Source organism: Mugil cephalus, chromosome 17 (genome assembly GCF_022458985.1).
Source record: "Mugil cephalus isolate CIBA_MC_2020 chromosome 17, CIBA_Mcephalus_1.1, whole genome shotgun sequence".
NCBI classification, from domain to species: domain Eukaryota; kingdom Metazoa; phylum Chordata; class Actinopteri; order Mugiliformes; family Mugilidae; genus Mugil; species Mugil cephalus.
This window is the reverse complement of record NC_061786.1, coordinates 22,135,748-22,152,147: the sequence shown is the minus strand read 5'-3', so window position 1 is coordinate 22,152,147 and position 16,400 is coordinate 22,135,748. Positions and strand designations below refer to the sequence as shown.

Here is a 16,400-nt window from a genome sequence, read left to right as displayed (position 1 = left end):
TTCATCCAGTGTTTTTAATACATTTGTCATCAAGCTCTTGTATTGATGATGGGTGAGTCTGACCACTGCACAAATCCTTCTCCAGCTCATAACAAAGATCCACAATGAGGTTCAGGTCTGGACTCTATGGGGATCTGGTCTCATGCTCCCTTAAAACACTCTTTCACTATTTAACCCCAATGAATCCTGGCATTGTCATCTTAGAAAACGCCCGTGGCATCAGGGAAGAAAATAAAAATCCATTGATGGAATAATCTGGTCATTCTGTGCATTCAGGTTAGTCAGCTGACCTCATTCTTTGGGCTGTAACCCCAGATCTTAACACTAAAGGCTGGTACAGGAGGCACGAGTCATGATGGGGGCATCACTTTATCTTTACCCAGTTTTAATTTTCTGCTTCAGTCTCCTGAGATGTTTTCTCTGCTCGATGCAGCCAATGATTTTCCTTCTCAAACAAACCACAGGATGCGTCTTTCCACATGGTTGTTTTAGAAATGAGAATCTACTCATCGCACCAGTTGGGCTTGAATAACTTGGTGCCAGCTGAAAGATAATCACCCATGCGCTAATTATCTAATGCTTAGTTAAATCCAGGTGGCGACTTCCAAACGTTTGTCAAAGTACCAGTATTTTTTGTTTACGTGTATATTTGTCTTGGGTGGAAACTCCTGCACAGTTCCCACCCGTGATCAATCATTTGTGAGTTCACACAAACGGGTAAAAAAATTGACACCACGTCAAACAAACGCTGGCGGACTCCTACTATACACACACATACAAACAACGCCCTCTTTCTACTACAATGAACAGCTGACGCACGGCTTCCTGTGTTGTTGTGTTTAAACGGGGTCAGGACGACGTGGTAGCAACTCGCCACATGATACGCAGCATGTCTGTCTCTGCACGTCTAAGAATGTATGAATGAGAGCGAGCGAATGAGCGAGAGGTCGGGGAAACCACCTGATTGGGTTTCTCATTATTAAAAGGCAGCTCTATATTTACTCTGCAGGAAAAAGTCAGTGGGGTTTTTGGGTTTGGGTCAGTGGTTCTTTGTTGGGACCAGATATTTGTTGCTTTGTTTTGGGGTTTTGTTTTACACGCACAGCACAAGCTTATGTTTATTATGTTATAATCGGTTAATCTGCTTATTAGCGTTGGGAGGCGGTGACTCAGATGCTGGAGTGGATTACAAACTAATCACAGGCGTGGTGGTTCGATCCCCGGTCCGTCCACGTGACACGAAGCTCAATAAAAACTTCGTCTCACTACTTGATTATCACAATACTACAAAGTGTTCCAGCTGTAGATGTAGGATGTGATGTAACAAAAAAAAAGGCCAATGTTATTTTTACGTTGTTGTGTTAGTTCAAGTTTTGATAAAACCATAAGAAATTACATCTTTGTTTTGATTGACAGGTTTTCTGAGCTGTTCTGTGTTTTTGTAAAGGATTTCCTTTTGTTTTTCCATGTACTTCATGCACAAAATATGAAGAAAAATTAAGAAAACGTTTGAACAACCAAACATTAAACACATTGTTTTGCTTGTTTGCAAAAAAACACAACTGAATGCATCTTAATAAACATTTAAAACACAAATTATTTTCTAACTTTCTAACATCGACTACACGTACCAGACACTGCTTTGATTAAATTAAATAAATATGCATGTTTTGTTCTGATTTGACTGGTAAAGCAGGCGTCTTTTGTCCTTATTCTGCAGGTGAACAGTCGAATGAAAACTTTGAATCCGTACTTTGCATTCGCCGCGATTTACGGAGGTTGAAGGAGTTTGTTAAATGTTTGCATAGAAAAGAAAAAATACGGTTACGTAAGCCTCAGGCCAGAGCTGTCACCATCATTATCTCCATCCCGCTGACAGTAATTTACCCCAAAAACCCCCAAAAAAAGCTTGTGAGGAAGTGGTGAGGAACGACATCTAATCTGCTGCAGAGATGCGGAGCCTGAGGCAGCTCGGCTTCACGCTCACAGAGGATTAACGCCGGTGGAGGAGGCTTTCGATGACGCCGCGCTGCTTCATAAACACCACACATCCATCTCCTCCGTGCTGCCTTCATTAAACACACAGCGCCGCTCATTACTTTAAATTCTTATTTGTTTATTTGCCTGAAGGGAGAGATTCTTCTGCAGCAGTTTGAAGAAAACAAACGTCCCGTATTTTTCTTATTTTTTGGTTCTTCAAACTTGTATTTACTGTCCTCACATGTAGCTACAGCTGTATTTACTGTAAGCACGGACATTATTTCATTCATTACTAGACTCTGTTCTATTTCCTTGTATTATGTTCAACTCAAGAGTCACTTAGAATTAAATTTCTTAGTTTTGGGAAATGTTGATAATCATATTTATACAAAAACTTTCTGTGGGGTTCAAAATAAACACAAAAAGGACAAAGATCTCTCTAGATAAACATTTTTTGATTATCTGCAGTTTACCGACCTATAACCGACAACTCAGCAGAGAAACCTCTCTTTCTTTTTTTTTTAAAATCATTATTGCCGTATGGACCGACAAGGAGATTTACGCTGTGGAAAGTCAATCTTATGCTCTTCTCAGTTCCTCCAGCTCACAGCTTATATTAAATTCAGTCTCTCCCTACGAGTCATGATTCATTTAGCTGCTCTGCGCTGAATATGTTATGTTCCACCACCAGAAGAAATAAAGACGCCAGAATTCAATCTGAAACATTAAAAAAATAAAAATCTAGTCCTTTTATTTGAACATGTATCTTACAAGCAGATCCAAAAACATGAGGAAGTTACAAAAGATTGAGGTTTACTTGACACAACTAAGATTCTGAGATAAAACTAGAATTTAATCCTCATGAAAAATCTGGAATAACTTGTTTAGCCAGTCACCAGAAGTAGCTTCATTATTGTTTATTATTCTTTCTGCTCTCTTTCGTTCTGCAAAATAAAATGATGAGCGTAAAGGTTCCTGACTTCCTCCTATCACCTGTTCATACGACTAATCGTTTTTAAAATAAAAGCTTCACAATGTCCTGAAACACCCGTAAGAGTAAGACTTTCCATAAACCTGAGGAAATGGTGCATTTGTTTGGAACAACTTGTAGTATTTGGGGAATTTAATTAGTCAAAATAAAGCACAATTTATTGTGAAGTTTTTGGAAAATCAACTCAGCTTTACAGCTTAACTTCAGACTTTGGATGAACTTGTGGATAAATTTAAATCCGATTTACCAGGTAGAATCCTGAAAAACTAAACTAAGTGACTGTTAAACATAAACCAGCTGGTCGATTAAATTAAACTGTTTAAAAAAGAAAGAGCACTAGAGTATAAACTTGGGGAGTTTAAACCGGCTGGTTCAAGGAGTTCACTGGGGTTTGTCTTCATGTATAAAAGCTTCCGAGAAAGATCCCGGTTTCAGAACAAACTGTTTGTTGGGATCAGACGTTTGACTGAAGGTCTTTAAATACTGTCGGACGATAACTCATCAAAAAACTATAAAATAAGTATTTCTGGTGTTTAGAGAACAAACGATTACTTGAATAATTGCTCATAAATGATCATAAAAAATATACTAAAGCCAAATTTTCCTGGAATCTTTTGCGACTCGTTATTTCACCTGAGTCGAGCCACAAACACGATGCAGAAGAACTGGAACTATATAACACAACAGTGACGGGGAGGTTTTTTCTGCCCATTTGGCCTAAATCCAGACTGAACTAGGTCCTGACTAATGGGCCTTTACAGCCAACACGACTTTACTGTGTGGACTCTTCAACATAGACATGACGAGTGGGAGAAAACTGGGGCAACGCGGAGACTGAAGCACAAAAAGAGACAAAGATTTATGAGGCTCGAGAAAAGTGCAGGACACATATCACTCTGGGGACGTGCATTGACTAGATTAAGTTACAGGACGGGAGGTATCAGTTTAAAATTGCCACTTCCATCAGGAAAAGAATCTGTCTGCAGCTGCCAAGCATAAATATTCTGGATGATGCAGTTGATATAAATAATGTGAAGGTACTGACGTTGTTACAGCTCTATTGGTGCAGTAACTAATCCGAGGTCCGTCTACGAAGACAAAGAAAATCGAACCGACTGCAAAGAACTACTGGAGGCTGACTTAACCGCATGTATCTGGACCAACACATCGCACTTGAACGCACCACAAAGACGAAGCCAACGACCAGCCGGTACATATGTTCTACACATGTGTAAAAGACCTGGAACCTCAGCTAGGAGGGTAGCAAGAGCTACTGTTAGCTGGAAGGCTAGGAGGCTAAGATGAGCTACTGTTAGCTGGAAGGCTAGGAGGTTAGGAAGTGTTACTGTTAGCTGGAAGGCTAGGAGGTTAGGAAGTGTTACTATTAGCTGGAAGGCTAGGAAGAGCTACTATTAGCTGGAAGGCTGGGAGGCTAAGAAGAGCTACTGTTAGCTGGAAGGCTAGGTGGCTAAGACGAGCTACTGTTAGCTGGAAGGCTAGGAGGTTATGAAGTGTTACTATTAGCTGGAAGGCTAGAGGGCTAGGGAAAGCTACTATTAGCTGGGAGGCTAGGCAGAGCTACTTTTAGCTGGGAGGCATGGAAGAGCTACTGTTAGCTGGGAGGCTAATAAAGGCTACTGTTAGCTGGGAGCCTAGGAGGTTAGGAAGCGTTACTATTAGCTGGAAGGCTAGAGGGCTAGGAGGAGCTACTATTAGCTTGAAGCTAGGAAGAGCTACTGTTAACTAGGAAGAGCTACTATTGGCTGGGAGACTAGGAATAGTTACTATTAGCTGGGAGGCTAATAAAGGCTACTGTTAGCTGGGAGGCTAATAAAGGCTACTGTTAGCTGGGAGGCTAGGAGGAGCTACTGTACATACTTGACTCTCCAGAACCTCAGTAAGTTCAATAATAATAATAATGACTAGTGGCAACACTAGAGGACACCACAGAAAAAACAGTCAAACATCTCCAGCAAACAGACAAACATTAGCTTAATGTGTCACCTCTCAAACCACATCCAAGACCTGGAACTATTTCACACGTGGGTTCAGATTTATAAAATGTGTGCGAACCGTTCAGAGTAAATGGAAGAAGATGGAGACTTACTGCCTTGGGCTTGGTCGTCCTGGTCGTCTGGGAAGAGATCGTCCAGAGTCTCTTTGCTGGAGTCAGAGTCCTTCTCCTCCTGAGAGGAAGGAAGAAGAGCCGCCGTTAGCTGGGATGCTAGGAAGCTAGGAAGAGCTACTGCTGCAGGCGCGCTGCAGTCTGGGTCTAATCACACGTTTTTAAAACAATTTGAATACTTGAGATTGTTCAGGGTTGTAGTTTCCGCTCATCTGCTGCTAATAAGGTGTTTGGAGAAAGTTCACAAATGGTGGGAATCAAAAGAAGAAATGAAAAAAATTTTAAAAAAACTCAAGGGAATTAAAGTGATGAGAGTCTTGGGAGAACTGATGGTTATAATGTTGAGCAGGTATAGGCCAGAGAGGAGAAATGGGATGATTCAAACAAAATGAAGGCAAGGAAGATCTACTGTTAGCTGGGAGGATAATAAAAGTTACTGTTAGCTGGGAGGCTAGGAAGAGCTACTGTTAGCTGGGAGGATAATAAAAGTTACTGTTAGCTGGGAGGCTAGGAAGAGCTACTGTTAGCTGGGAGGATAATAAAAGTTACTGTTAGCTGAGAGGATAATAAAAGTTACTGTTAGCTGAGCGGCTAGGAAGAGCTACTGTTAGCTGGGAGGCTAGGAAACGCTACTGTTAGCTGGGAGGCTAGGAAACGCTACTGTTAGCTGAGAGGATGATAAAAGTTACTGTTAGCTGGGTGGCTAGGAAGCACTACAGTTAGCTGAGAGGATAATAAAAGTTACTGTCAGCTGGGAGGCTAGGAAGAGCTACTGTTAGCTGGGAGGCTAGGAAGAGCTACTGTTAGCTGGGAGGATAGAAAGATCTACTGTTAGCTGAGAGGATAATAAAAGTTACAGTTAGCTGGGTGGCTAGGAAGAGCTATAGTTAGCTGAGAGGCTAGTGAAAGCTACTACTAACTAAGAGGTTGAGAAGAAATCCTATTACTTGTAAGCCTAGGAAGCTAGGAAGCTAGGCAGAGCTACTGTTAGCTGGGAGGATAATAAAAGTTACTGTTAGCTGAGAGGATAATAAAAGTTACTGTTAGCTGAGAGGATAATAAAAGTTACTGTTAGCTGGGAGGCTAGGAAGAGCTACTGTTAGCTGGGAGGCTAGGAAGCGCTATAGTTAGCTGGGAGGCTAGGAAGATCTACTGTTAGCTGGGAGGCTAGGAAGCGCTATAGTTAGCTGGGAGGCTAGGAAGATCTACTGTTAGCTGGGAGGCTAGGAAGCGCTATAGTTAGCTGGGAGGCTAGGAAGATCTACTGTCAGCTTAGAGGATAATAAAAGTTACTATTAGCTGAGAGGCTAGGAAGATCTACTGTTAGCTGAGTGGATAATAAAAGTTACTGTTAGCTGAGAGGCTAGGAAGAGCTACTGATAGCTGGGAGGCTAATAAAAAGTTACTGTTAGCTGGGAGGATAATAAAAGTTACCGTTAGCTGGGAGGCTAGGAAGCGCTATAGTTAGCTGAGAGGCTAGTGAAAGCTACTACTAACTGGGAGGTTGAGAGGAAATCCTATTACTTGTAAGGCTAGGAAGCTAGGAAGCTAGGAAGCTAGGAAGAGCTACTGATAGCTGGAAGGAAAAAAATCTCTATATCTTTTATTATTATATTATTATATATTATTATTATTATTATATTATCTATTATTAAGATTATCACTGTGTCGTCATCTGATCGACAGGAAACAGATTTTACCAACTATGTCATAATAAACAGAACAATAAAGATAAAGATTTAGACGGGGATGCATGATGTTCAGGTAGTATAGTAGTTATTCCCCGGGGTTCGGAGGAGGAGCCGAGGAGCCGAGTACTCACTGAGGGGGACAGGTCCTCGTCGTACTTCTTCAGCTGGTTCATGAACTCCAGGTGCTTCTTCTCCTCCTCCAGCTGGGCCACGCTCTGCTCGCTCTTCTGCAGCTTCTGCTGCGTCCCGGCCAGCTCGTCCCTCAGCCACTGGTTCTCCTGACCCAGCCGGCGAACCTGAGCCCTCAGCTTCTGCTTCTCCGACTCCACCGAGCTCAGGTGGCTCGACAGCGCCATCATCACCTGGGGTTAGGAGGAGGAGGAGGAGGAGGAGGAGGAGGAGGAGGAGGAGGAGGAGGAAGAGGAGGAGGAGGAGGAGGAGGAGGTGGTTATCATGCAGCCTGAGAACAATATTTACACCGAGCCTCAAACCATCATCATCTGTGAGTGATGGGATTTCAGTTCCTGCAGATTATCTGAAGATGTTTATTGTATTGAGTCTTGAAGTTCGGTTGTGCAGAAAGATTTAAGATTTGATAAGAAGACTTCTAGTTAGTGTAAGAGATTGATATTTCATTAATCGACTAATCAGAGAGCAGGGAAAGCTGGATAAGTTCCTAGCATGTCGCAATGCTACTCAGCCATCATCAAACTCTTAATTAAGGACACATGTTTTAGGTCTCAGGTTTCTAATCATGATGAATAAAGACACGAGTTGCTCATTTTAGTTTTTTCATTTGCCAACTTGATTCAATACTGATAATTTCATAATAAAGGCAGCATCATGATTAAAGTCATATAATAGCAGATACCGATCGTTTCCATGCATGTGGTTCCTATAGGACGTTTTCTCAAAATATCAAAAATATACATATTTTACAAAAGAAAAACATATGTGCAGGTTTTTATCCTGACAGATCCTAGTTTTCTATTTATTCTAATGAGAGGTTGACCCCTTAGAAAGTAGAAAAATGATGTTTTACAGCTTCTCCTGGAGGTAGAAATTAAGTCTAGATGTCGCATGTGCAGCGTGTTGTATATTAATGAGATCGATCCTGCAGCTTGAGGCCGAAGCATCAATGGTGACTCATAAAAAGCTGTTTCGCCAACTGAGCGATGACACAAGAAGTTTAACGTTTGTCGGCAAATCCGCAATTTTGGAAAACACAGAATAAAAAGACTGTAAAGAGCGTGTACACGCAAACATTGCTTTGATTCTTGATTCTCTTGGTTTCCTTTTATTTCTCTCACTTTTAATATTGTTTCATACTTTAATTTTCTATATTTTTGGTGTAATTATTTAAGAAAAGATCGTTCTACTTAAATAACTTATAGGAGAAACATCAACATGCTCAGTTTTCATGGCGTCTACCTCTTATATTCTCAAACTGTCAAATAACATCATGAACCAAGTCTTGTCTTTGTTTCATCATCAGATTCTACCTTTACGCTTTAGTCAGATTTGTGTACAAATACATTGTATTAAATACTGGGCTTGTATAAGTAAAGTCAGGATACGGCTGCGAACACTTAAATTTGTTTATAACTGAATGTTTCTAAGTTTTCATCTGACTCATTTGAAGCCATATTACTTTTTAATCTTTATTTATTTAGAGATAAGTGAGAAAGAGGTAGAGATATACAAGTCTTACTTTTATCTACTCCTTTTCGGTTTTTAGTTTTCTGCTTTTAACTGTATTTCATTAATTCATTCGTGGGCTGATGGGTCCCTCCATATGAGCTGGGTTCTTGTTTGCTCTGGAGTCGTCAGACCAGATTTTGTAAAGCCTCTTGAAACTATTTGCATTGTCATAGACTCTAGATAAATAAGACTGAATTGAACTGAAGCGAATACCTGAGCCTCGCTCAGGCCGAGCTCCAGCATCTCCAGGGACTTGCGGATCATGTGCGACTTCTCCTCCACCAGGACGCCGTCCTCGTCCTGCTTGAGGCAGCGCAGCGTCCCCAGCAGCCCCTCCAGGATGGAGTGGTGCTCCTGCTTCAGGGCCTCCAGCCCCTGGATCACCTGCTTGGTCCGGGAGATGATCTCGTCCTGGGACAGCTTCTCCCCGGGGTCCTCCTCCTCCTTCACGCACACCATGGTGGACATGTCCTCACGCATCCTGCAGGCGTTAAAGCTGAACGTTATTATGATGCTTTTAAACAGTTTTACAGCTTCACGTGGAGCTAATTCACACTGTAAACACCAAAACAACAACAAACACTGAAAGCTGCAGCATTTAAAAGAAGAGAAAAGCTTCCTGGAGACAAGGTACGAGCTCCTCTCTCCACGTTACATTAGCTTAGATAGAAAGAATCCGGTCGACTGTAGGAGAAACTACAGGAGAAGAGATTTTGTTTACTCAAAACACAAAGATCCTCTGGTCGTTCGAACCCTTTCTGGTCTCGTTTGCCTGCACACAACCTTTTAGTTTCTCACCAGAGCTTCGTCTCCTTTTCAAATCGACAGTCAGCTGACAACAAGAAGCATCTCCGGCTTAAAGAAAAGGTCGGTCGCTGTGTTTCTGTGAGTGTGGGTGGTTCAAGTTGAGGCAATTATTTTAAAAAAGTTTCCTTCCCCAACTCCACTCAAGGTGAATTTTAAGCGACAGAACCACCTGTTCTGGAAAGTTCAGCAGAAAAAAGTCTGAATAAACAAAGAAAAACTGGTCTGGAATAAACTGAGGAGTCATCGCTTAAGACGCTTTAAGGAGAAATAAATAAATAAATAAATAAATAGAATTGTGTGTTGCTTTGATAAAAGGGTTTAAACCAAACCAGACAGTTAAAAGCTGACGCCTGCTGCCAGCTCAAATCTCGTATCTGAGGTTTGTGGTCCGTGTGGCGTCTGCAGATAACGAGCTGAGCATCGTCAGGCAGGAAAACCTCCGACTCGTACACATTTCATGTTACGCAACAAGACACTGCAGCTCTTTTAAATAGTGGAGGGAACAGGTACAAAAATATCTACATCCACAATAAAACTAATCTGGAGACGGTTTGTATTCTGCATGTAAATACTCTACGTTCTGGTTTCATGAAACAGAAATTGACCCGTTTGGCTTTAATGAACCAAGAACACGGATCCAACTGTGAAGCACGGGGGCGGCAGCATCATGTTGCAGGGAAGGAAAACAGATGGCATCACGATTCAGGACGATTATGTGGAAGTATAGAAGCCAGGAGAGTAAAGTTTGGCCACAAATATAATCAAGGGACTATAAAATACTTAAATAGACATGGAAGTAGGAGTTTATATGTATTTGGTGAAGGTTTATTTAAACTTCCGACGACAATACGCAGTTTTTATCCAGTATAATTACATCATTTACTCTACAGTGAAGTAATACTAGCCCTGAATACATCTTGTTCATGATTACAGTCTTCGTAGAGCTGCTATAATAATAATAATAATGCAGTGATGGCACAGGAGTAGCACGTAACATGAAACTTCATTACATGTGTTTTAAGGCGAGTGATCGCTTCCTGAACAGATTTGTTTCAGTTTCAAAACAGTTATAAATAAATAAAACTGAGACTAGAGATTTTGTGGCATTTACACAATATTTCCCCTCTAGTTTCACATCTCTTCTACTTCTTAAATCCAGTCAGATTTTGTCGGATCGGCCGATGTTCAACATTAAAAGACTGGTATCGCATCGGGGGACATTCCTCATTTCAAACAGACTTCTTTTTAAACACATCTCTAATGTATTTACTCAACGATGCAGTTTATATTTACCCTGCTACTCAGCTCCTTCCTACTCCAGCCTGACTTTCTTTGCTTTGTACTCATCACACACACAAACACTTAAGAGGATTATGACGAGGCGCTTCCACAGCTCCTCGTATTGAGCCGAGTGTTTCAGTCTCTCGACGACTCTCGGCTGAATAATTACAGAAAGCAGTGACTGTAAAATAGAGAAATGAAACTGGGCTGGGTGTGACTGAGCTAACATTAGCCTCGTCCTTGATGGAGCAACGACACGATGAACCAAGCTTCCCACCTCTGCAGTGGCTCCAGGTGAAAAACTCACATTTCAGTTCAAGAAAATAATCAGCCAAAGAGCAGAAAAGACGGACGAATGGACGGAGGGAGGACGAGCTGCAGCTCCGATGATCACTCCATGTGACTCGGTGACCGTCCTGCAGCCTATCAGCTGAGCAGGAAGCAGGAAGCAGGAAGTGAAAGTCCAGTGTGCAGGAAGAGGTGGGAATCTGCAGCGACGAAGCTTTTGCTGATCTGTCAAACTTCTACGTTTTTAATTTGCAGAAGTTCTTAAAAGCTCTACAAAAAAAAATCACTGTTGTGTAAAGCACCGCAAATCCAAAAACCACAAAGACAAACAGCAGCCACCGCTGCAGGCGATGTAACACAGAAGAGAAAGTGACGAGCTCTGCTTCCTCTTCCAACATCAGATGAGCCTCGAGCACCACAAGGAAAACGACAGAGATCTACTCACGATCCTAACTTTGTGAAATGTAAATATCTGGCTTGAAAAACGCCGCTGCTCTTCATACGAGGAGGATACGGCTGCGACACACGGGGTAGAAGGAAGAACAAATAATTTAAAAAAGCATAAAAGTATGGATGAGGGAGCCGGAGGAGGAGACGAACACAGAATCCAATCTCGTGTTTTTTGCATGAGGACGGAACCGGCGGCGCTGCAGAGACCGAGAACAGTCTGAGTCAGCGATATGTGGGCAGAGATTAGATTAGAAGAGCACAGCTGCAATTTAAACGGAGACAAAGAGCTTTAATTATCGTTCTAATTTATTTCCAGACACGCGTGTTTATCTGGCTCCTCTATACATCATATACAAACATGTTATAACAGCTGCTGCTGCTGCTTTTTAACATTCACATTAACCAAAGCAAAGAGGTCACATGTGTCTCAGACCACGTCCACATGTGGACCGAGACGAGATCTTTCAGATTCATCCTGAACGGATGTTAATGCATCTGAACGGGTCCTTTGTTTCATGGCTGCGCTAACGAAACTGCTTCACCACTAACTTTGTTTTTAACGATTCTGTAAACACGTCTTTATATAGGATCCAAACTAATTATAGTCGCTGTGATATTATCCAATTATCCATGTGCTTTATGGTGCGTAGTTACTCTGCTGAAGAGTCTTTTCTGATGCACAAATGTGGCGACAGAACTAAATAAGCGAGTCACAAGACAACATCACTGCAGGGCAGAAACACAGGAAATGAGAAATACTATCTGGTATGAACAATAATAATAATGATAATGAATGAATGATAGCTTTGGCAAAATCCAGCTCCCTAAACTTTGTGCAAATTAAACTAGTAAACTATGCGTCATCATCTTCTGGTAAATCCTCCCATGACTACAGCTCCGAGTACTTCCAGTATTTCTATGAGCGAGAGAATAAATTTAACAGGGAAGTAGTTTTAAAATATTCTGATCTGCACTGCAGAAACCCTGAAGCCTCGAAGTTACTGGATTTATTTCACACTGACTTTCATTTTCAACTTCATCCAGACTCTCTGCAGGTTTATTTTTTAGATTTCGAGTCTATTCCAGCTACACCTGAATTATCGTTCCCCAGGTTTAATATAAAACAACCACATCTGTAAATCACTTTTCCTTTTTAGCTATTTGAACATATAATCTTTAAATTTATCTTATAATCTGTTGAGAAAATGGATGCAACAGTCCTGAGATGGTGTTTTTAAATGTTAACCCATGAAAAACGCCAACAAAGAGAACATCCACCATCTATTTAATCAGTACGAGTTACAGGGGTCGCTCAGACGCTATCTCCTAGTGTAAATTTGACATGTTCAGAGTATTTATTTTGTGTGCATAGGGTCTGTATATATGTATATGTGACTTCCTGACTGTGGTGCATAGATGCTAATATCCAGATAATTTGAGTTATAGGGTAAAATGTCAATTTCACAGTACAAATAAGAAGAAATCCTTATAGGAACCATGTGTTATGGTGCACTCAGGTACAGAAATACGTCATTTAAAATACCTCAAATATTAACACTGGCTTCAAACGTCGGGTTTGGATCAGGCTAAAGTTGAAATATTAATTCACAAAGCAGATTAATACAATTAAGACGTCCCACACCTTCAGGGTGAGGCTGCAACGGCCACGTTTCAGTTGTGTTCACGTCACCCCACACCTACATTAATCCTTTATTACCTGACCAGCAGAACAACACTTTAATTCTGCATCACTTATATAAATATTTGCCTTTACACTGAATATTTTAGGGTTTTCTGGACATTTAAATGCATCACTTTTGAGTCTGGGAACATGTTTAAGCAACAAATTAAAAGTGGAAATTAATACCAGTTTCAAAAAAACGGTATTAATTGAGTTGTTATTCAGATATTATTCACAATTACATAAGACACACCTTCTGGAAGAGGCGGTGCCAGACCTCACCTTACACCTGCAATAACAATTTAACAGCTGATCAGCAGAAATATACTTTGTTTTTGTTTTGTTTTTAATTATATTACTGTAAAGTAAATATTTTAGATCATCTGGACATTTTCTGAGACGTCACCTCGGACTCTGGGAACGTTTTTTTTTTTTTTATTTAAGAATGAACCGAAAGCTCGATGGATCAGCTGCAGCGTTTCTTTCGCCTATGAGCCAAGTCTGCAGCGTTACAACAAAAAATCTGCTGCAGCAACACAAAACTATCATCTCCCAGGAGCGGCATAAAGAAAGAACAAAAAAAAAATAAAAACCTCTGGGAGCTCTGAGCCAACAACAAGCTTCCCCAGGAGGAGGCGGTGGGTTGGATTAAACTCTAAATAAATTACAGGAATACGTCCTAGTTCGGGGGACACATCTGTCTCATATGTCCTATACTTATACATTTTACCCTGTGTGCTATGTGTAATTATTATTATTATTTTTGTTTACCACTGGCTGCAGGTACGAGAATATATTTCCAGGGTTTATGCAGGTCTGAACAAGTGAAACTTAAGACTTTTTAAGACCAGTATGGGTTAAATTAAGACAATCTGTGACACACAATTACTTAAAAAACAAATTCAACTATCAGCTCAGGACATCGGCTCCACTAATGAGGAACAGAAACATAATAAGCTGGAGCCAGAGGGGGTCATGCTGCAAATTAAGACTTGACTAAATGTAATTTAAAACCTACAATGCTCATATTTAAATTGGATTATCAAATTGTAGACTTTTTTAAGACAGAAAACCCCTAATTTCACTGTGCATGTGACAGATAATAATAATAAAATCTATTTTATGCATCTTAATTGTGATTTGTGCTCAGTGCTGACTGCTTTTTTAAGTCCTGGGTCTCAGTGCTCAGTGTTCTGTCCACTTCTCTGAATAAAAACATCGGACAAATAAGGAACCGTAGTTATTTTGTTATCATGAAAATTTGCAGATCACAGTTTGCAAATTCATGCTGAGGCCAGATTAGACCCTGTAGAGGAGCCATATGTTTCACACCTGTGTCCTAGTTGCTGATATTGTGTGTATGCATGCGTGTTACATAAAAAAATATTATTTTTTTTTTTTATTTTTTAGTTGCTGTCCCAGCTGTTTGTCTCCACACTGAGATCCAGTGTCCCACACCGGGGGTCCAGCACCTAACACAGGCGGCTTTCAGAGCCCCTCAGCCCGCTGTGAATATCAATGACAGGACCCGTCATCACATGACAGGACCCTGAAGTCCCCTGAAGAGTGGCCGGGATATGCGCCGCTTCCCCCGGCTAACAGAAGGTAAATGTGCCCGAGCTTCCTCCCTCTCAAAACGGATTAACCTGAAGAACCAGTTCCCCCCCCATGACACCCGGCTAATTCCTGAGCTAACGCTCTGTCGCTCAATGCGCTGACACCGTCTAATTCCTGCAATTAACAGACCACCAGGCCAATTCTCTCTCTCAAAAAAAAAAAAAAAAAAAAAAAAAACGCAAACACATTAAGTTTAATTAAATACCCTTAACATGGAAATTTAAAAATATATTATTTTTAAAGAGTGGTTAATTGGCTAATGATGCGTTCCAGTGAATAGACGGAGCCATTCTTACCGTTCTCTGGGACATCCGTTGCCGATGTAGCTCGACTGTAAACGCTCCTCTTTCCACTTTAAAGTCGCGACAACGTTTCCTCACAGGCGTAAATGTATATATCTATATATTCTAATTTATTTAATTTGATTTTTCTCTCTCTCCTCCGTGTTATCCGCCCTGCTCGGGCTTCAGCCGCATCAAGAGCCGTTAATAACGTTGAGTAGCTATGGCTACATAGCTAAGCTGTCAAAACACACTGAAATTAGACGGAGCCAATGAAGGTGTTCTCCGCTGCTTCCATGACAGGACGCGGCTCCGTGAAACTACCCCGACGCCGGCTTCATGGGGCTAAAGGGAGGGCAAATAAATAAAAAAAGTTGCCCATGAAGATGACAGCTCCCCGGGTCCTGGTCCCGACTGGCTCCGCGAAATGGTAGTGGCGAGCGATATAGGGATGTCCGTATCGATGCAGAAACGTCGATACCTCCCACCGAGGCTTGTGTTTTTTAATCGATCTTCACATCAAAATGTCGATACCAAGTCCACTTTCACAAAAAAATAAATCTTAGCACTTCATTAAACCGAATCTGCAATCAGTTCAAAAATGAATAAATAAATAAAAAGCGTGAGAGCGAGAGAGAGCGCGCGCAGAGATACCTGAAACCTCTCTGGAGACTGTAGAATGTGACCTTTGTTGTCAAAGTTCAAGTTCTTTCAAGTTCTAACCTGATGACCACTCTGTCTGGTTCAAAAATAATTATATCTGAGCCAGACTGATCTTATTTTCATTTTTGCAAGAGAGAGATTGTTTTTAAATGTGATTTGCTCAGATTTGACTTGTTGTTTTGCACAGATTGTTTTCAACTGCTCTGATTAAAGAGAAATCTGATATTTGACAGTTTGTTTCGATCTTATATAAATGTATAAAGTACATTTTTTCATAATTACATTCACAAATGCTTATTGTAAAAGTAATTTTCATATAGACGAGTAAGCATCTAAAAGTATCGGTATCGGATATCGGTATACGGCTCGTGATATTAGCCTTGGTATTACTTGGTATCGGATCGAAAGGAAAAATAGGGGCATCGGTCATCCCTAGTGCGGGATGGTGGTGTGCGATGCCGCTAGATTTGGTATCGACCCGATATCAGATAAACACAGGGTCGATATCAATTTGTCACGTTACAATAAATGTTAAAATACAAGTTTAACTAAGTTCTTTTGTTTAATTAGCATGTGCGTTTAGGAAATAGAATACAATACTAAAATAAGACGGCATTTCTCCCCTTCATTGCACTTATTTTCTGGATTTCTTTTCTTAAATTATCACTCTACAACAAATATTATATATATAAAATCTACCTGGTTATTTTCTAAACTGAAAGGCCTCTGCCTCCATGATGGGGGATTTTTCTCCTTCTTCATTTCTGTAGCTCTGTTTTATTTTCTATGATTTTTCTTATACAAGTTTGTTTTGTTACCGCTGAATCTTACAACGTTTTTTCAA

General features: G+C 40.8%; 1 protein-coding gene across 4 annotated transcripts in view; it reads right to left on the bottom strand.

The window, feature by feature from the left end:
* klc1a (kinesin light chain 1a) overlaps nucleotides 1–15,338 on the bottom strand; it is a 41,338-nt gene extending 26,000 nt beyond the window's left edge. For 3 of the 4 annotated variants that reach the window (XM_047611752.1, XM_047611753.1, XM_047611754.1), the window contains exons 1-4: nucleotides 14,909–15,337; nucleotides 8,702–8,969; nucleotides 6,919–7,149; nucleotides 5,079–5,157 (exon numbers count right to left, since the gene is read on the bottom strand). In XM_047611752.1, the coding sequence (XP_047467708.1) occupies nucleotides 5,079–5,157; nucleotides 6,919–7,149; nucleotides 8,702–8,968 (577 nt within the window). In that variant the 5' untranslated portion in view covers nucleotide 8,969; nucleotides 14,909–15,337. Of the gene's footprint in view, nucleotides 1–5,078; nucleotides 5,158–6,918; nucleotides 7,150–8,701; nucleotides 8,970–14,908 lie in introns of all 4 variants that reach the window. The other variant, XM_047611751.1, reaches the window with a different exon arrangement.
* Between the last annotated feature and the right edge of the window lie 1,062 nt (nucleotides 15,339–16,400).